Below are 21,017 nucleotides of genomic sequence, written 5' to 3'. Positions count from 1 at the left end.
GAACTGAGAGCTGATTATATGCCAGGCACTCTTCTGAACGCTTACACTGGTTATTCCTTTCACCCTTTACAACCCTTTAATGCAGGCGCTGTTTTACAAAAGAGGAGTGGAGACACGATGGCCCAAGGTGACCTGGGCAGGAAAGAGAAGAGCCAGGCTTCAAGCTCAAGCAGTCTGGCTCCAGAATGTGGCCCCAACCAACACACACACAGAAAAAAACGGCTGCATTGTCCTGCCTGAGCTTAGAGACCTCATTTGGTTGACTGAACCTGTCTGACTTTAGTCAAATATAGAAGCATGAAAACTTGGCCAGGAAGTCTCTGTTGACTCTTTTTTTTTTTTTTTTTTTTAAAGTCCAGCTGCCTAATTTATTAAGAATAGCACAAGTCTTCTGGGCCAAGGGAACTTCACCAAGGCTGTTCTTCAGGTGGCGGTCACAGACTGTCCTGCATTTGGCAAGCGGCATATCGCCCTTTAGAACTGTTCTTAAAATGCGTGAGATGTTGGAGGAAAGATGTGAGTAATATGTCTGAATGGATTATGGAAAGAGATCCATAAATAACATGGGAGCCACCACTGGCTGGAAGACTGCTCTACTGAAATGAATGGATAATAATAGCTTCCAAGCGCTGACCACCTGCTACGTTCCAGGCGCTCACAGAGCCCTTACTACACATCTAACTGATTTCATCTTCCCAGGGACTCTGTGAGGTAGGAATTATTAGCAACCATTTTACAGATGAGGGGATGTCTAAGAAACTTGACTAGGATCACACAGCTGGTAGTTGTTAGAGCTGAAATTTGAATTCGGTTCTGCCTGACACCAAAGCCTGTGTCTTGCCACCTTCCAGACCACTTGGCCTCCCCATATGTGCTAGAATAATGGCTGCACAGCCCTGACTATCAGATCCTTCAGGTGCCTGCAAAGAACTTTGCTATAAAACCTTCCAGCTGCAGTTTATTTTTCAGTCTATGCAGCTTCTGCTCAAGATAATCAGGCAACAAACTGAAAAAGAAATAATGAAAAAGAAATGACTGAAATCAGGTGCTCTGACTATAAGCCTGCCAGGGCATCTTTCAGATGCTGAAAATACCAAAAGGCTGGATAGTCAAGTTGGAGCAAGTAATTCAGAAATCCGTATTGTAATAACAGCTTATTCCCCTCTCCCAACAACGACTCTACTGCTGTAATAGATGAAAGATGGAAATGACTACTGTGGAAGAAAATGGTGAAAAGGCAGTGATACTACTGGAATGGGGAACCCAGGATGGACCCACAGATAATGGCATAGGAATGGGATGCACGCATGAGGAAGTGGGCCAGATGAAACAGGAAAGGCAGAGAGTTCATGGTCGTTGAAACGGAGCCGTATACACCTGGGAGTTCCATATATTAGCCAATCTACTTTTGTGTGTGTTTGAAAATTTCCATTAAAAAAAAAAAGCCATGCCCCTCCAGCTACATTACATCCCTAGGAAGTTAATGATCTGGGTTCCACGCCTTCATGGACACACTAGTGTAACTGCTGGCCCCTGGCCTTGCAAGGAGATGTCAAGGTTGAAAAAGGGTTGGTTCTCCTTGTCCTGTCTTGATCTGTTCCTTGCTGGCCCCTCACCAAAGTCCCAAGCATGCCTCACAGACAAAACTCTACGGCAAATTCTGCTTTTAAAGAAGTGAGAGGGGAACTGAGACCATTGTTTCTCAGAATTAGAGATGAGCACTCAAAACACTGCTAAACCCTCAAATCAGAACAGGATAAATGAACAGGCTCAATTAGTATGCAAGAGGAGTCTGGTTAGTGAGTTGGCTCAGAGGTTAACCATGAGGATGATACCACTGCACAGAGTAAGGAAGTTGGCAACAACCCAGGAATCAGTGTGTGGCTGTGCTGAAAAGGAAGCTGATCCCTGGGTACTGAGTGAAGGTCAAACCTGAAGCAGGTTTTGGTGGATTCTACCCAAACATCACTTTTTCCCTTTAACACTTCACAGGACAAAATGGAAAGACTAGTCAAGCCCTTATCACTTGAAGAAGCAATGCCTCTTAGAAATCTGAGTGAAGATATGTTTAAAAAAATCCCAGTTATACTAAGATAGCTTTGCTTGGTTCCCTCAAAGGCAGAGGAGTAGGTCTTCTGCATCCTTGAGAAAATAAGTAAAAAACAGGGTAAGCAAGGCACAGAACGGGTAAGACCAATCTGCCTGGGCTCTGTGAGTCGTCTGCAGTGGGTTAGCCCAGCTGGTTTAGGAATGCTGCCTGTGAAGGGTGGGTCACGGTTCACAGAACATTTCTATGTCCCATGACCATAGGTTTCACTCTTATCCCTGGCCAGTGATTTTTAAAGTATGTAAGAAAGATGACAAGTCCAAGGAGGTGAGCAGAAGAGAGAATGTGGATGCAGTCATGCAGATCCACCTCCAGTATCTAAAACACAACCCAGAGCACCGTCCAATGTTTTCCCATTCCACTGAGAATAAAATCCAGTCCTCACCGCCATTGCTCCCTGCTCACTAGGTTCCAGCCACATTCCTTGGACTCCCACCCTCATTCCTACCTCAAGACCTTTGTGCCTGCAACTTCTCTGCCTTGACTGCTATTCCCTAAATCTTTGCATGGCTATCCAGATCTCAGATCAAAGGTCACTTTCTCAGAGAGGCCTTTTGTAACTACTCTATTACAGCAGCACCCCCAGTCACTCTGTTAAACCCTCTTATTTTCTTCACTCCACTTGTCACACTCTGATATGATCGTAAATTTGATTACTTTTCACTTGTCTGTCTCTCCCCAGTAGAATGTAACCTCTGTAGGAACAGCCGGTGATGAGAGAACACCTTCCTGCTAGGCCAGTAGCTACCTTCATGATATACATATATATTATGACCAAAATTTTCAAACCAAAAATAAAGGCACTGGGCTTAATGAGGTATTTTCCCCTAAAATATGAAAGTATGTAAGTGAAAATATATAGTATCTACATTTAATAAGGAGTTCACTTGAAAAAAACCTAAAATTACATAAAATTGGGACTATCTTGGAGAATTTGAGACATAGTTATCAGATACAGCAACTCACTTTTTTTCATTGTTTAGTAAACATTTCTGATGACTCATGCCTTCAGTACTAAAGTGTTTAGCTGTCAACAATTATTGATAACAAAGAGTTCTCACTGGGTGCACAGGTGAGTCTGTGTGTTCACGTGTGTGCAAAAGCACCTCCAGCTCTCAATTCATAACTGACAACTCTCAAAGCCAGAGTGGCCTTGGTTTACATCTGTTACTGTTCTTTGGGGAAGGACACCTCTAAATACAATGTGCATGTCAAACACCTGGGAATCTTACTAAAATGCAGATTCTGATTCCAAGATGGGGCCTGAGATTTCTCCATATTTCTAATAAGTTCTCACTCAAGTGGCATCTGCACTGCTGGCCAGAGGATTACACTTTGAGAATCAAATCTCTAGCACTACAAAATTACCATTGGGGAAATACGTCTCCATATTAACTCAGAAAGGAAGGGGTAACCACAGAGGACTTCGTTCCCAAGAGACAAAAATATAGAGAACCTAATTAAAGAAAAGCAGAAAGGAACTTCTCTGGAAAGAGATGACTGGGATTTCTTAATTTGTAATAAGCCAAATTTGTAAGGATTTAAATTGGCTCACTCTTAAGCACTGATTTGTGTACAGATCTGGGAAACTGTTTAAATTAAATTAAATTAATGTGGGCCAGTTTCCCCTTTTTCACAGTCTTGCTTATTATAAAGCTAGGTATTTTTTCTGGTTTCCCCTTTCAAAGTTTCCCCGCCTTACTACCAAACCCCTCCCCCATATCCGGCCCAGTGGGTAATGCACCCATTGTAACCTTATTTGCTGCCACTCCTCCACTAGCGCTGCCACCCCACGAGTGGGCAGGGCCACCTGAAACTCTCACTATCCCCTCTACTCCTCCAGCCTCAGATGGGGGCTCCAGCAGTCTTAACAGAGCTCTGCACTGTCCGCATTGCTCCTCATAGCTGTGAACGTGCACATCTCCTTGGGGACCTGGAGTGACAGTGGGGTGACTAAAAAGGCAGGATTTGGGCATTCCCATGTCTTTCGGTAACCTACTAACAATAATGAGTAACCATGATCTGTCACCATCCACAGTGATTTCCCTCCCAGTCCACAAAAACAGCAAAAAGCCAAACCTGGCCTTCTCCTTCCAGTTTTTTGTATTCCTTAAGAAGTTGCTCCACATGCATCACACTGTCTCCGATGTCTGTAAACTCTGCTTGCTCTGCCAACAAGTTTTTCAGGGTAAGCTTAACCTACAAGACACATTAGAAAAGTCCAGAAATAAGCCAATGAGCACCCATCAGGAGGTTCAGTTTGTTATACTCCAGACAACTCGAAAATCCAAAAAGGATTCAGGACATGCGCATATCTACATAAATTTTTTTTAAAAATACAACTCATTAGCTTTCAGATTAAGCTGGGGTGCTCAGACACATACAGATGGACTATTAAAACTACACTGAACAGCTCATTGATCAAAAAGGAAGGTAAACCATTACTGAAATATGCCAAAAGGAAAACAGGATTCTAGAACATTGCTATCCCACTGAAAAAGTGAGAAGAGGAATCAAAGGTATAAAAAGGGGGCTGGATTAGGGAGTTCAAGAGGGAAGAGAGAACCAGAAGTCACTGAACCATAAAAGGAAGTTCTATTAAGCAAGAAAATAACACCTCACAAAAGTTGTGTTCAAAGTGCTGTAGTTGTAGGCATTGGTTAAGTTTCAGGTGATGCTCAGACCAAAACTGACAAAAAGCCTTTTCTGTTTCATCCAACTGAACCAATAACCTGAAGAGAGAATGAGAAAGGACAAGCAGTTAGCATTCATTTCCTCAGGCTCATGTAGATAACACCCATGTTTTCAGGCAGTGTTACTAACTGCGGTAATCTCATCACGGAAGTCTGTGCCACCTAGGACTTTGTCGTGGTTCAGCTGGTTCCCACATTTTCCATTTTTCAGTCAGGACATCCTCAGTGCTAGGCAGGAACTTCACTTCAGATGCAGCTGCTGTGCTTCAAAATGTGCCCCAGGTAACCTTACCTTTGTGCCTATTTCTTTTTTTTTTTTTTTAACATTTTTTATTGATTTATAATCATTTTACAATGTTGTGTCAAATTCCAGTGTTCAGCACAATTTTTCAGTCATACATGGACATATACACACTCATTGTCACATTTTTTTCTCTGTGAGCTACCATAACATTTTGTGTATATTTCCCTGTGCTATACAGTATAATCTTGTTTATCTATTCTACAATTTTGAAATCCCAGTCTATCCCTTCCCACCCTCTGCCCCCCTGACAACCACAAGTCTGTATTCTCTGTCTATGAGTCTATTCCTGTCCTGTATTTATGCTTTTTGTTTGTTTGTTTGTTTTTGTTTTTGTTTGTTTAGATTCCACATATGAGCGATCTCATATGGTATTTTTCTTTCTCTTTCTGGCTTACTTCACTTAGAATGACATTCTCCAGGAGCATCCATGTTGCTGCAAATGGCATTATGTTGTCGGTTTTTATGGCTGAGTAGTATTCCATTGTATAAATATACCACTTCTTCTTTATCCAGTCACCTGTTGACGGAATTTTAGGCTGTTTCCATGTTTTGGCTATTGTAAATAGTGCTGCCATGAAAATTGGGGTGCAGGTGTCATCCTGAAGTAGGGTTCCTTCTGGATACAAGCCCAGGAGTGGGAATCCTGGGTCATATGGTCAGTCTATTCCTAGTGTTTTTAGGAATCTCCACACCATTTTCCATAGTGGCTGCACCAAACTGCCTTTGTGCCTATTTCTTTCCACCTGAGAAGACAGGTGTGCAAAGCACAGCACCCACCCAAACTGTTACTGGGAAATAAAGCTCAATAAATCCTACCATCTTCCTTGACATCCTGGGATGAAAGCATATCATAGGAAGAGGGAACAGTATTCTCATAGAAAGATCTCTGTACATGGATGCCAGATAGATACCATGGTTTTTCTTCTGTTGTCTCAAATATTCTTTTTTGACCCCACCAAGACCCATCAGTAGCTGCTCCAATATGTTCTTGGTTGTCTCATATCATCTTGTTTTATATGGTTTCCCTCCCAGAGAAGCAGATTCCACCTCTCTCACTCACCTTTCCATGGTAGCTACATTCTCAAGTTCATTGAGATTGAGTTTGCTCGAGGGACTTTTGGTTGCTGGTTCTTGAATGCATGACAGCAATGTGGCCCCTTGCTTTCCAAGTAATTTCAGCTTATCCTAGAGAAAGGAAAATACAGTCTCTCTCAGAGGGAATTAACGAAAACAAATTCTTGGCAGATTTGAAGTGAGGAGAATGGTAGATCAGCAAATTTTTCATTTAGGAAATTAAATGATAAAGAAGTCAAGCTGCATCTTTTAAATTGATTAACTTATTCCTACTAAGTAGCATACACGTGATACAAAATTCAAAATATATAAAAGGGCATATATTGGAAAAAGTAAGTCTTGTGTCCACAGCCCATCTACTTTCCCTTTCCAAAAGCAACAACTGTTAAGTTTTTGTGTATATCTCAAGCTCTTACTGGAAATTAAAAGCAATTAGTTAATAAAATTGGTTCTAGTCCAAGATAGTAACCAGAAGCAAGAAAATGACAGATACCTAGTGTTAAGTGCTGGAAACAACCATGCAGTAATAATGTAATAACTACTTATTGACCATGAAAAAAAACTTCATCTGGTCTCATCAATAAATATCTGCCAGTTCTCCTACCTGGCCCCAAAGTACAGCCTTGTTCAATTATCAAAGTTTGGCAGAGATGGGCAGAAATTTCAGTTTGACATGGAAAGATTCATATTTCCAAGGCAATTGTATTCTTCTCTTTTGACATGGGGACCTAGGGTGCTGCAACTGGGGAAGATGTCAGGCTATGTCCTTCCAAATCTAGTGGCTCTAGGCCTCTACTCACGCAGTGAAGGTGGTTTCTCAATGCCTTCAGCATTGGCCATAAGGTAAGCCAAAAGGGGTGGAGGCTGGCCTAGAATTTTGTTGCTAGGAATTCTGGGTTTGGTTCCTGGTTCACACAGGATTCTGGTTTGGTGTGCCCTGAAGGTAAGAATAGCTCCATAGTCACAGAACAATCACCCTGATGCACAGGATCACTGAATCTCTTCCACCAGGCTCAGCCACCTCCAGCCTTCACACGGTTGGTTCGGAGCACATTCCCTGTGGGAGGAGTTTTATATTCTCCACTCTGGTCACACAGAAGCCCCGCCCTCTCAACCCCATGCCTTTGCTCCTTGTCTCCCATCCCACTCCTGTATTTACCCCTTTGAAGGCTTCTATTAATCCATACCCAGTTTAAACTCATCCCAGAATCTGGCTATTGATAGATTTGACTTCCTTGATCTAGTCTCTCAGAATTGTTGGGACACTCCCTGTGGCTCTGTCCTCTTCAGGTAACATCCCAAGTCAGCCACTTGGCTGGTATTCTTGCCTGGGAACTGGACATATCATTTTTTTTCCACTCTCAAGTATCGGCCCTCATTTCTTATCTCATCAGTGCTCATTAAATATTTGTAGGTTGGATAAATTAAAAACAGTCTATAAGAAATCAGGTTGCAGATGGATAAAGACAAGATATGATGGGGGAGAAAAAAGCACTTGTTAGTAATTGCTCTTAGCTTTTCCCTGCTCCTCCTACACATGAAGAAGGGTCTTGGCTTTCCTACCCAGTTTCTTAAGTGCCTTTGAGCTTCCAGCATTCCAGCAGCATTGTGGCATTAGCCATTATCTTATTTATACACACACACACACACACACACAAAGTGTGTGATATAGAACTGGGAGGAAAAGTGGAGGGATCAAAGAGGAAGGGGCATGTTGCTAGGGGAAGAAGGAGACATCAGAGGGGGAAAGTTGGAAGAGAAATACAGCCAAAAAGCTGCAGAGTGTGAGGAAAGTGTGTGTGAGAGAGAAGGTGAATCGTAGCAGGTGATATTATACACTGTGTGTTTCCTTTACATAATTAAAAAATACAAGGAAAAATCGTGACCTGGTTTCTGCTTTGGGACCAAGCCACATAGTCAGCTTCTGTAGGGTTACCAAAATCTGCCGTAAACATGGAGGGAAAGATAGAGGAACTATAGTACTTGGAAAGCATAAAGGTACGTTGCCAAACCCCAAAATGGAGTTTGTCCTTGTTCACAGTGGTGACAATTCAAAATATTTAATATCTGTATGGAGCAAGCACTGATCAATCAGCACAGAAGTCAGACACAATGCTGAAACAGTCCTGAGGCCAAGTGTGGTCCAGGTGTTAACCCTCTAATTGCCAGACTCACGAGGAGGTCTCGTGGGTCCTAGAAAATGGGCCAGGGAAGTGGAGTGAGGTACTCAAGGGATGTAAATCTTTAATCCTTTAAACAACTGGTATGGCTGTCCCAGTGTGTACTCATCATTATGAAAACAAGCAGTTGGTCAGAAGAAGACCACTTAGCAAGGCATGGGGGACCACTTCAGGGTCAAAAGAATTTAAATTTTCTTGGGGGTATTTTTCCCTATGACAGGGGCAAGCATGAACATAGATATTCCTTCATTTAGAATGTATTTACTATAAAGAACTATTACTATATGCCAGGCCTTCATGCTCAGCTGTGTCATGGGCTGGGAGTGGAAGTAAGGTGGGAAGTAAAAGGACCAATCAGAGCCTAGACAATGTATGATGATTAATATTTTACACTCATTATTCCACTTTTATTATTTACCCAATTTTTGCCACTAAAAACCTCTACTCCCCTGTGTTGTTTATACTGCTGACAAATGAATTCCAGAATCTGGCCTTTAAAATGCAAATCTTCATAATTTAGGGAAAAAGTCCTTGAAAGAGATGAGGCATCCCCCTTCCTCAGCCGCTGCTGAGAGAGATCTTCCTGTGACATAAAACTAGATCGAAATACTGAATGTTAAGGTATTAACTTCGAAATATCCTATGGTATTTTGTACCTATTGAAATACCTATTTGTATTTATAATACCAATTTTGTCTTCCTATGCAAAATCAAGACCTCTGTGCCCACCCACCTCTTTTTTTGGGGGGGAGTGGCAATGGTAATTAGGTTTACCTACTTATTTATTTTTAGAAGGGGTACTGAGGAGTGGACTCAGGACCTTGTATATGCTAAGCATGCACTCTACCGCTTGGGCTATACCCTCCCCACTGTGCCTACCCACTTCTAACTTACGTTCTCTGCAAGTAGATTTGAACAAAGGGGTCCTTAAAAACTCTTAAGACTAAAATTATTGCTAGGGCCTATGAACATAACTTATAATTGATTGATTATCTGATTGATTATCTGATTGATTATTTGTTACCCTGGTATTACTGATGGAATTGTCACCTCTGAAGACAAAACTGAATGAATACTGAATGGAACAAATACTGAGTACTAAACAGTATTTGTGTTTGTAAAGATTGCTCTGTCACATAACTGAAGGGCCACTGGCACTTTCCTCTCCTCCTGAACAATGAGAAAAAGGCCTACTGCTCTTTCAGATTTCTTATTTTAACAACAATAACAACAAATGGGAGTCTTATCTTATTTAAATGAATACATGGTACAGTGTTCTTAGTTGACTAAAGCATCTGAGAGCTAAAGGTCAAGGTCCCATTTTCTGGTCTAAATAAGACTAACAGGTGAGAATCACCCTCTTTGAGATCCATGAGGGAAATTACCTGCTTCTGTGACCTGCCTCCAAAGCCAGCATGGAAAAGGACAGTAGGAAGAGCTGTTTTGCGGAGAATGTTTGCAAGGCCATCAAAAACAGTGCAAGAAAGGACATATCTGTGTAGGGTTTGTGGTTATTTTATCATTGTCTTAGAGCCCCCAAATCTTTCTTTTTAAAAAAATTGACATATAATTCCTATACCATAAAATTCAATCTTTTAAAGTGTATAATTCCAGGTTTTTTTCCAGAACATTTTTCATCACCCCCCCCAAAAGAAACTCCATTCCTATTAGCAATCACTCTCCATTTCTCTCTCTTCCCAGCTCCTGGCAGCCATTAATCCACCTGCTTTCTCTATGGATTTGCCCATGTTTGGATATTTCATATAAATGGAATCATACAGTATGCAGCTTTATTGTGTCTGCTTTCTTTCACTTTGCATGTTTTCAAGGTTCATACATGCATAGCATGCATCAGCACTTTATTCCTTTCAACAGCTGAATGATACTCCATTGTATGGATATATATACCACAGTTTGTCCATTCATTCATCAGTTGACAGACATGTTGGTCATTTCCACTTCTTAAGTATTATGAGCAATGTTGCTATGAACATGTTTTACTTGTTTAAGCTTTTGTGTGAAACATGTTTCAATTCTCTTATGTATCTATCTAGGAGTAGAATTGCTGAGTCATATGGTAACTTTATGTTTAAATTTTGAGGACCTGCCAAAGTTTATATTCCCACCAGCAATGTATGAGGGTTCCAATTTGTTCACATCCTCACCAACAACTTGTTATTATCTACCTTTTTTACTACAGTCATCCCTTGGTATCTGAGGGAGATTGGTTCTAGGACACCTGTAGATACCAAAATCCGTAGGTACTCAAGACTCTTATATAAAATGGTGTAATATTTGCATGTAACTTATGCACATCTTTCTGTACTCTTTAGATTACATACAATGCCTAAAACAATGCAAATACTATAAAAATAGTTGGAAATACTATGCAAATGTTATGTAAATAGTTGCCAGCATGTGGCAATTCAAGTTTTGCTTTTTGGAGCTTTCTAGATTTTTTTTTCCTCAATATTTTTGATCCAAGGTTGGTTGAATCTTTGAATGAGGAACTGACAGATACAGAGCCAGTTGTTTAAAGCCAGTTGTACTTTGTCAGCTCTTTGAAGGCAGATGTTGCAGGGTCATATTTTTGTATTCATAAAACCTAGGTGTTATAAAAATTGAGGAATGAATAAATTTCCTACAGAAATTCTCCTTATGGCTCTACTTGGATCCATATTTCAAACAGACCTGGTTTATTTCTGCTTCTTGATCTTTACTTATGACCTCTTTGTCTCTCACTTTTCAGAATATTCATATCCTGTCCATTCCTCAAAATCTAGCTAAAATTCACCCTATTAATGAGGTCTTCAGTGACTTTTTATTATTTACAGTTTGTCTCTCTAGTTAATGTAGGGTCTGTGTGACTGCCTTCTGCTATTCTGTGCCCCAAAGTACCTGGCACTATGCTGTCCCTATTTTGAGCAGATTGCTGGGTGGGATGATAAATGCAAAAGTGTGATTTATGCTGAGTTAGTTATAGGTAACTGCTCTATTTACTGTCCCACTTAGTAAAATACTTCGAGGGAGCAATTTCCCTTTTCTTGTATGTGGCATATGTTGGTAACATTTTCCCCCATCTCTACAGGTTATGAGAATCTGCAAACATCCACAAAAGTTGAAAGAATAATACAATGAACACTCATCCCCTTCTATTTAGATTTATCTATTACTAATATTTAACCATTTTGCTTTAACTTTCTCTATAACTATCCCCTCAACAAACAACTGAAATTAAGTTTTAGATATTATGCTATTTGTCCCCTAAATGCCTCAGGATGCATCTCTTTAAAATAATGCCATTTTCCTATACTTTCTACTTTTTTTTATTGAAGTATAGTTGATTTACAATTTTCTGTTAGTTTCTAGTGTACTGTATAGTGATTCATATATATATATATTCTTTTTCATTATGTTACTACAAGATACTGAATATAGTTCCCTGTGCTATACATTAGGACCTTGCTGTTTACCTATTTTATGTACAGTAGTTTGTATCTGCTAATCCCAAACTCCTAATTTATCCCTTCTCCCTACCCTTCCCCTCTGGCAACCATAGTTTGTTTTCTGTCTGTGAGTCTATTTCTGTTTTGTAAATAAGTTCAGTTGTATCATGTTTTTAGATTCCACATACAAGTGATATCATATGTTTGTCTCTCTCTGTCTGACTTACTTCACTTAGTGTCATAATCTCTAGGTCCATCCATGTAGCTGCAAATTGCATTATTTCATTCTTTTTTAGGGCTGTATTATGGGACACAGAGTAACAGGAGGCAGTCACACAGACCCTAGGTTAACTGGAGAGACAAATTTTAAATAATACAAAGTCACTGAAGACCTCATTAACAGGATGAATTTTAAGTATTTTCAATCCACAGTTGGTTGAATCCTTGGATGAAGAGTCATGGATACAGAGGTCAGACTGTATAGGATTCCTAGTGGGTATATCACTGCCATTTTGATTTGCATTTCCCTAATGACTAATGATATTGCAAATGTACTGTACTTCAATAAAAAATAAATAAAATAAAATAAGGGCTCTCAAAGATCCATCAGAGAAAGGAAATCAAGAAATTAAACCAAATCTCTCAATGTCATGCTGTTTAGACAAAAACTTTCCAGGCTGGGAGAAAGCTTTAAATCATACACTGTAACTTCTATAGATATTTAAATAGATTTAAAAGTTCACTGTTCTGAGGCTAAATCTCATACTGTTTTTTCACTTGGAAAAGATACTCTCCAAATGGGAAAAAAAAAACCTATTCAATTAGTTATAGAAACTTTGGTTAAAAAATAGGTAAAACACTAATAAAAGTAAAATAAAATAATGCATAGATAATCACAAAACTACTAAGTTATTAATAAATGTTTAAACAGTAGTCCTTTTTTTGTAATATAAACCCTTTCTCTCTTGAAAGCATTTTTGGATGGGAAAAAGGAAAAATCTAAACCTAGCTCAATGATTTTGGAATTTTTGCTTCTAATTTACAAGCTAAAAAACAAAGAAATCAAATTTGGCCAATAATTACTAATCACAAAAAAAGGAATCCTCTGTATTGTGTTTAAGTGAATATTAATATTACTTAGTAAAGTAAAGATAGAATAACTTATATTTTTAACCCAAATTCACTTAATATTCTTTTTTCCTTCCAGTTGTTTTACTGAGATATAACTGATATACAGCACTGTGTAAGTTTAAGGTGTACAGCATAATGATTTGACTTGCATAATCATGTTTTAATTCCAAGAACAGCTGGTCAATATGCACAAGAAAATGTCCTTACACCATCTTGGAGACTGAGTCTTTCCCTTCCTTTACCCCTGTGGAGTTCCTTGCCTGTGTAGAGATGACAGACACCCACTCATCTGCCTTTCCTGGGAACGCTCACTGCACGTTTACAGCAGGACCTGACTAGCTAGTTTCACTCCTCAGATACGTGACCTGTGGGCTTGGACCACCAACCCTTTTCCAGCAGATTTCACAGAGGCTACCCTCAACCCAGACTTTCACACCCTGCATTGTCTCTTCCAAGAACTATGGAAGGTGAACTTGGCCGAAATATTTGTCAAAGAAAAAGGTCAACCTTTACAGAGGCATTTTCAGGAAAAATTCCAGGATGCTTTCAGGCTTCTATAGTTTCAAACCAGATCTTTTGATTACTCTTGAGAATAAATTTTGAACTCTTTTTAATTATCAAGAACCTTAAAGACAGAATTAAACAGTGATCCCTGACACATGGAATAATTAGTTTGCCTCAACCCCCCTACCTAAACTATGTATTTTTTTGAGTTTTCATTTTCTTTGTTTGTTTTCTTGGTATGTAGTGGTGGACAGTCAATATATTTTGAATAAAAAAAAAAGTCAAGCACTTAGCAAAGCAAATGTTTTGCAAATTTTGTGTCACAGATAAAAGAGTTCAGTTTTTCTTAAGCCAACCCAGCAAGAACACACATAATGCTAAGATGTATCAACCATTCAATCCTTGGTTTGCTGCCCTGTTGCGTTCTGGTGAAATAATGGATTTGGCCTTACTGTGCTTGTGAAGGCAGAAAGAGGATGCCACCCATCCAGTAAGTCCTGAGAAGACTTCCCTTTACAGCATGACCTGAAAGAGTCTGTCAAGCTCCCTTCCCAGCAGGTTCTGACCTGCTTTTATGAATCACTTAATAGGTGCCTCTCCTTAAACTCAGTTCAGAGCACCTTTCATAGTCCTCTTTCTCAAACTGGCCCCAGGTAAAAAGACATATCCCTGATAGAGCGAAGCAGTGAGCCAGCTAATTAGTCTGCCCCCAAACTTCACAACAGCCTCAAGAAAGCTTATGCTTCAAAAGCCAACTCCCATCCCTCCCTTTCTCCCTGCAATTTCAGCCCATTATATCTTGCTCTGTCTTGAGCAGATCACAGGAGTGCTGCCGTTGAAGGGATGTGCACACACCTTGTCTCGCCAGCACAAAGCTGGAATGAGTTTCTTTTCGAGGTGCTGCTTCTCACACTTCTCACCTGCAATCCTTTCACATGCACCACCCAGTCTTTAAGAGATTTTTCTCTTCACGTACTGCCTATCCAGAGGACTGAAGATGATTAGAGGCTGCCAAGTCACTGGAGAAGGGGGAAGAAGAGGGCTTAACTTATAATTTGGCTCCCAGCACTCTCCAGGAAGCTGACCACCTGCCAGCACAGAGGTAGGCCTCTGGGAGATCATGGACCACTCACCTGTAACTGGCCCCGCTGCCTTGTGTGGGACATGAGAAGGTCTTCACTGGATGGCACACTTCTGGGCAGCTCTGTTGTGGCCAGGCAGGCCCCAAAAGTCTGGAGCATCTGGGCAGTAGTCTTTAATGCCAAGGCAAAGTTTTCAATGGCCTGGAAAGTCAGACAATCATAACAATGTGGACGGATTAACATTCACTAACAAAAGGAGAGGAGAACTAGCTGCCATTTCCTGAGTATTTGCAGTGGGCCATGCATTGCACTTACTGCTACAGATTTGTCTATCATCTCAGACAAATAATCCAGAGTGGAAGGCTTTTCATCTCCATTTTATAGAAGAGGGAACTGAAGCTCTCTAACAGGTTCAACGAATTGCCCAAGATCATCTTACTTGGGCAGTAAGGAAGGAAAGAAAGAAGGCAAGATTCAACCAATATTTGCTCTCTTTCTGCAGGAGTTTTTTTGAGGATCAGAAGAAATGGCAAATGTGAAAGGATCTCGGGCACAGCTGAGTACCTTACAAGTGTAACAATATTAACAGTAAGAACTAAGAGAAGTAGGTGTAAGGCTTGCAAATGACATTCTAGAAATAGAGGAAAGCCAGAGGTTTCCTGTCATGGGTTCTATTAACAAATTAACTTGATTCCATGTGTCTGATTAGTGAATAATCACTAATTGATGATTATTAATGATCACTAATTGAAAATGGCACAGAGGACCTGACCCTGATAGGGTGATTAAAAAGCGCTTGGCCTTAGTCTTGTCTCTGCCACTACCTGATCATATGACCTTGGATAAAACACTTCTTTACTCTGAAGGTCAGTTTCCTGATCTGTAAAATAAGGGTGATTGCAATAAATTAATTTTGAAGTTCTTTTTAGTTCTGACTTTTTATGAGTCTCAAAGATCTGACATCCAGAAAGCACACTATTACCAAAAAAGATTTATATGTTCATAATATATAAAATAATATGTATATGCATATATATAATTATATTTCTAATTATGTATGTGTATATAAAATGTATACAGAAAATTTGCAAAAGGCATGTGAAGAATTATCTCTGCTTCAGGATTAGTTGTATTTTTAAAAGTTTGCTACAATATGTTTTACACTTGAACAAACATAAACTATAAGTACAAACTAAGCCTGGTGGGAGGGGAGCTGTATGTACATGCTGTTCATGCCTGTCTTTAAATAATCAGTCTTCATGACCTTAGTCTTATTTACCTCTCTAAGTTCTTAGAGAACAATTTTGGTTTTGATGACAAGGTGCTTCAGTTTTTTTTTTTTTCTATATTTGTTGCAAATTTGTGTTGTTTCAAAACAGATTAGAGGCAACTTGAAAAACATGAACAACACAATAAAATAAAGGATTGTTAGAGAAATTAGAGCAAAAGGGAGAGCTGGCTAGCCCAATAAAGCTGATGGGACAGTAAGTTCTTTTGGTTACTAAAGTAATGAAATAAAACTCTAGGAAGTGAAGAAAGCAAGCCTAGAAGCACTCCAAGTTCCATGTTTCATATGATTTAATGAAACTTCATCCTGGGATGACCATCATCACACTTATAATAGTCAGCTTCTCTCCTTATCTTTCATATTTAGACTTACTTAGAATTAAATGCTTGTGAAAAACTTCACCACTCCTTTTTTTTTGTTTTTTAATCGTATTCTCTTGGAGTCACCATTATTATGGTAAAATTAAAGAGAACTTTAAGGGGCTCTTGCTCAGGTCATGGACTTTCCTCTAGGTTTTGGGGAAAAAACGTGCCTCCCTTGAAATTACACAGCATACACAGAAGTGAGAGGGATTAGAATCTGTAGCTTTGAAATGAATGCGTTATGTTGCTAGATATCTATTTTTGTTTAGTTCTTAAATTTCCTTGTTTTTTTTTTTTAAACAAAACATTACATTCTAAAACAGGGTGAATTCTACCTAATCAAATGTAATTGCGGTATTCATCAGTAAATATTGAACATGTTTCCAAAGTGAGCACATACAGACAGATGTGCTGACACCACAAGCTATCCTCAGGGTGGGAAGGGGGCTTCTCATTTTGCTTAGAAAACCTAATCTTTTTTAAAGTGCGGGGCTAGGAGGGCAGGGAAAGGGGAATGACAACTTTATATAGAAACACTTATTATTTGCTGAGTTTCAGTCTTACTTTTTCATCAATATTACTGACCCTTCTAGTTTAACATGATAACCAACACTAAGAGTCATTAGGAAAGAATAAAATACTGTATGCCAGGTTGTTTCATAGACATGATATCACTTATTCCCCACAGCAAACCTTAAGGCAGCATCTGTTAGTGCAAGGTTTCTCACCATTGGCACTATTATTACATTGTTCCAGATAATTCTTTACTGTGGGGGGGCTGTCTTGTGCATCATAAGATGTTTAGTAGCATTGTTGGCTCCTACCCAGTATAGACCAGTAAAACCTCTCTCCCCAAATTATGACTATAAAAAGTGTCTGTCTAAAGACATTGATAAATGTCAGTGAAAGTCATTAGTTAAAGGCTACAGTGGGGGTGTATTTTAGAGACAGGAGTGACTAGAGGGTGTGACAGAGTCCCTGGGACTGGAAACCAGGACCACGCCCCAGCTGAGAACCACTGTGTTTGTCCCCTGTTAAGAGGAGAGCAAACAAACTCAGAGAGGCTTAGAAACTCATCCAAGGTCAGACAATAAGCAATGGTGGCAACATTTACAGGCAGGTTCTTCTGACTTGGTGGGTTTCAATCTGCCTGTACGTTAGAATCATCAGGGGAGTTTTGCGAACCTGATGCCTGAGACCCATCCCAGAGCAAGTAAACTAAATTCTCTAAGGTACAGCAGGGTATTGGTATTTTGCAAACATGCCAGGTGCAGTCTAAATCAAGGCCTCCAAAACCCTCATACCAGCAAGTGAGGTGGGGTGAAGGTAACCAGCAGGAAAAGCCCCTACCCGGCCTAGACTCTTCCACCCTGTTTCTCCCCCAGCCTGTGGCTTAGAAACCCCACCCTTCCTGATGTTAGGGAGTCATGACCAGTGACTACCCAACAGTTGATTTTTAAGTCCTCTATCTCTGGAAACCCAGGAGAGACACTGAAAAGGGCACATTAATTGGTACTTACAGTTCGATGATTTATCCACTGACTGTGGCGATATTCCAAAGTTCCCCCTAAGTCCTCTGTCAGTTGGCTTTTGTCAATGTAGCCATGAAGGTCAGAAATGGAGTTTAACATAATGATCTATAGCAGAAAAAAATTAATATATTCCTCACAGATAATTAACAAGTGGCTCATCTAGATTCTACTGTTATTTAAATAGTACTTCATTGCTGCCTGATCAGGCATTTATATCCAAAGATGGTTACCACATCCAGCAGAGATATATTTTAAAGTCCCTTTCCATTTCCCCCTTTGAATGAGAAATAGCAAAGTGTCGAACAGTCTGTGACAAAATGGTGACTTGGATCAGGGAGCTCAGTTACAAGCTACCTAGAAGTCCGGTCTTGCTTTAGGTGAATTTTTGTCAAAAGTTCCTAGGCTAAAGTCTACCCTTCAGCCACTGAAATCAAGTGCTGTGCTGAGACCTAACAATCTGCAATGAAAAACCCAGTGAAGGGTAGGCTGGTGAATATCAGAGCAAAATTAGAACAGAGGGACCCACTGAAGAGTGTGGATTGAAAAGATTCACCATACTTATGCCCCTTCCATGAAAAATGGTAATATGCCATGCCATTCATCTTGCATGGAGATTTGGAGATGATCGGGAGTAGATTTTCATAAATTAACAAGCCTGCTGACGAACACACCCATGTGGATGAAAGAGTGTGCAGATATCTAGAGGATGACACTCTGCAAACTGTCCCTTTCTTCTCCTCTGCAGTGGTCCTGCCCAGGGTGTGGTCTGGTTTCCAGTCCCAGGGACTCTACCACACCCTCTAGTCACTCCTATCTCTAAAACACACCCCCACTGTAGCCTTTAACTAATGACTTTCGTTGATTATTTTGACCCGTGAGTATACTAAACTTCTTTCAAAGCCTCTCCCTCATTTCCTCCTGTGGCAGCACTGACTTTACCATGTCATATCCAACATGTACGTCATTAGAACAGATTCTTGGTCAAAGAGCATGAGAATATAGGCTTTCTTCTCTAATTATATAGTATTAGTCAATTGATAATTCCACTTCAGGATGAAAAGACTGTAAGTTAGGGCTCAAAGTCTATAGGTGAAAACAAAATTGACTTACTCATTCAACAAACCTGAACTCAACTTCATAAATGCTAGGGTCTGAGGGATAAAAGTAAGCACAGCAGGCCCTGCCTTCAAGGAACTTAGGTTTAGTGGTTTGATTCTACACATCACTGTGCTAACCTCATCAGGCTGCATGTCCCATGCCTTTCTCTTTCACTTCTGGAAAAAAGTTTGGGGACTTTAAGAATTATTTTTGTAACAAGAGAGCAAGGGAAAAAAAAAAACAACTGAATTCATCTCTGTCTTTCCCTTCCAAATTTTTTAAACCAATTTTGAAAATTTTAAAAAGATTTTTAGTCTTTCTAAAATTAGAGATTATAAGACACATAACAAGAAATGACCAAGTTAAAAATGTATTTTAATTCTTAGAACATTAGTTGCTATGGTAACACTTGAAATTTTGAAAAATATCTATGTGCAACATGGTATTAGGCAGAAGTGACTTTGCCCACAGGCTAGAGATTCAGAACCCTATCCTGCCAGGCAGCACATCTTCTGCCCCACTTTACTGAACAGGAGAGGGAGGTATGTGCTTCCACACTTGCCAGAACTCTACTCTGCTTTCTCATCTTTAGCTTTAGAAGACCAAGAGGAATTTTAAATTGAAAGCTAAAAGTGAACATTAGAAACAAAAGGAAGATATTAGAAGATTCAATACTGTTAAGTGTTGAACTGTAGATTCGACGCAATCCCAATCAAATTTTTGTAGGAATTGACAAGCTGATTCTAAATTCATATGGAAATGCAAAATACACAGAATAGGTAAAACAATTTTGAAAAAGAATTAAGTTGGACAAATCACACTACCTGATTTCAAGGTTTATTAAAAATTAGCTGCCAAGAGTGTGGTAATAGCAAAGGATAGACAAACAGATCAACAGAACATAATATAGAGTCCTGAAATAGACTCACACAATTATGATTTTTTTTTAACTTTTTATTTTGAAGTAAATACAGATTCCCAGGAAGTAGTAAAGATAGCACAGGGAGGTCCCATGTGCCTTTCACCCAGTTACCCGCCCCCTCAATAATTGCATCTTACATAATTATAGTATAATCATATCAAAACAAGGATTTGATACTGATGTAATGTGTGTATAGTAGATTTATGTAACCACCAGTACAATCAAGATGCAGACTATTCCATCACCACAAAGATCTCCCTTGTGCTACCCATTAAAGTCACATCTGTCCCCCCTCCTACCATCCCTGAACCCTGGAAAACACTAATTTGACTTTTGATGAAGGTACAAAGTTAATTAAATGGAAAAATAATTCCATTTTTAATAAATGGTGCTTGAATAACTGGACATCCATATGCAAAAAAGAAGGGACCCTGACCTCTTGTTTTATTAAAAAATTAACTTCAGATGGATCACAGATCTAAATGTAAATCATAAAACTTGAAGAAGAAAACATAAAAGAAGTCTTAGGAGAAAAATCTTTGTGTTAGGCAGAGTTCTAAGATACAACACAGAAAGCGCAACTCTTAAAGGAAAAATGAATAAACTCAGCTTCATCCAAATGAAAGACATTTACACTGCAAAACATGCTGTTAGCTGAATGAAAAGATAACCCACAAACTGAAAGAAAATATTTGCAAACCACATAACTGACAATGGGCTTATATCAAAAATATATAAAGAACACTCAAAACTCAATAATAAGAAAACAAACAATACAATTAAAAGGCGGGGGACAAAATTATGAATTAATGCTTCACCAAAGAAGGCATACAGATGGAAAAGAAGTATGTGAAAAGAGATTCCTTATTAGTTATTAGGGAACTGCAAATTAAAACCACAGTGAGATACAACAACACACCAGCTAGAATGTCTCAGAAAAATGTGTCCATACCATGAGTAGCAAGAACATGGAGCAGATAGAACCTCATACATTGCTGATGGGAATACAAAATAGTATAGACACTCTGCAAAACAGTTGAGCAGTTTCTTATAAAGTTACACATACACTTACCATATGGTCCAGCAAAAAAAGCAACTTCATTCTTAATTGCTAAAATTAGAAATAACTCAAATGTCCTTCCCTGGTGAATAGATACACTGGTACACCTATTATGTGGAATAATACTTAGTAGCAAAAAGAAAGAACTACTGACAACACAAATGAAGTCCAAATGTTTTAGGCTAAATGAGAGAAGTCAGACTCAAAAGGCAGTCTCCAGAAAAGGCAAAACTA

At 39.4% G+C, this 21,017-nt stretch overlaps 1 protein-coding gene across 12 annotated transcripts in view; it reads right to left on the bottom strand.

Annotated features, from left to right (window-relative positions):
• MCF2L2 (MCF.2 cell line derived transforming sequence-like 2) overlaps positions 1-21,017 on the bottom strand; it is a 207,885-nt gene that overhangs the window by 112,376 nt on the left and 74,492 nt on the right. For 11 of the 12 annotated variants that reach the window (XM_074367088.1, XM_074367109.1, XM_074367099.1 and 8 more), the window contains 5 exons: positions 17,692-17,808; positions 14,573-14,722; positions 6,165-6,289; positions 4,725-4,839; positions 4,187-4,306 (listed from right to left, as the gene is read on the bottom strand). In XM_074367088.1, coding sequence (XP_074223189.1) covers positions 4,187-4,306; positions 4,725-4,839; positions 6,165-6,289; positions 14,573-14,722; positions 17,692-17,808 — 627 coding nt within the window. The remainder of the gene's footprint in view (positions 1-4,186; positions 4,307-4,724; positions 4,840-6,164; positions 6,290-14,572; positions 14,723-17,691; positions 17,809-21,017) is intronic. The other variant, XM_074367118.1, reaches the window with a different exon arrangement.

The sequence above is a fragment of the Camelus bactrianus genome, chromosome 1 (genome assembly GCF_048773025.1).
Source record: "Camelus bactrianus isolate YW-2024 breed Bactrian camel chromosome 1, ASM4877302v1, whole genome shotgun sequence".
NCBI lineage: Eukaryota > Metazoa > Chordata > Mammalia > Artiodactyla > Camelidae > Camelus > Camelus bactrianus.
This window is presented reverse-complemented; position numbering and strand designations above follow the sequence as displayed.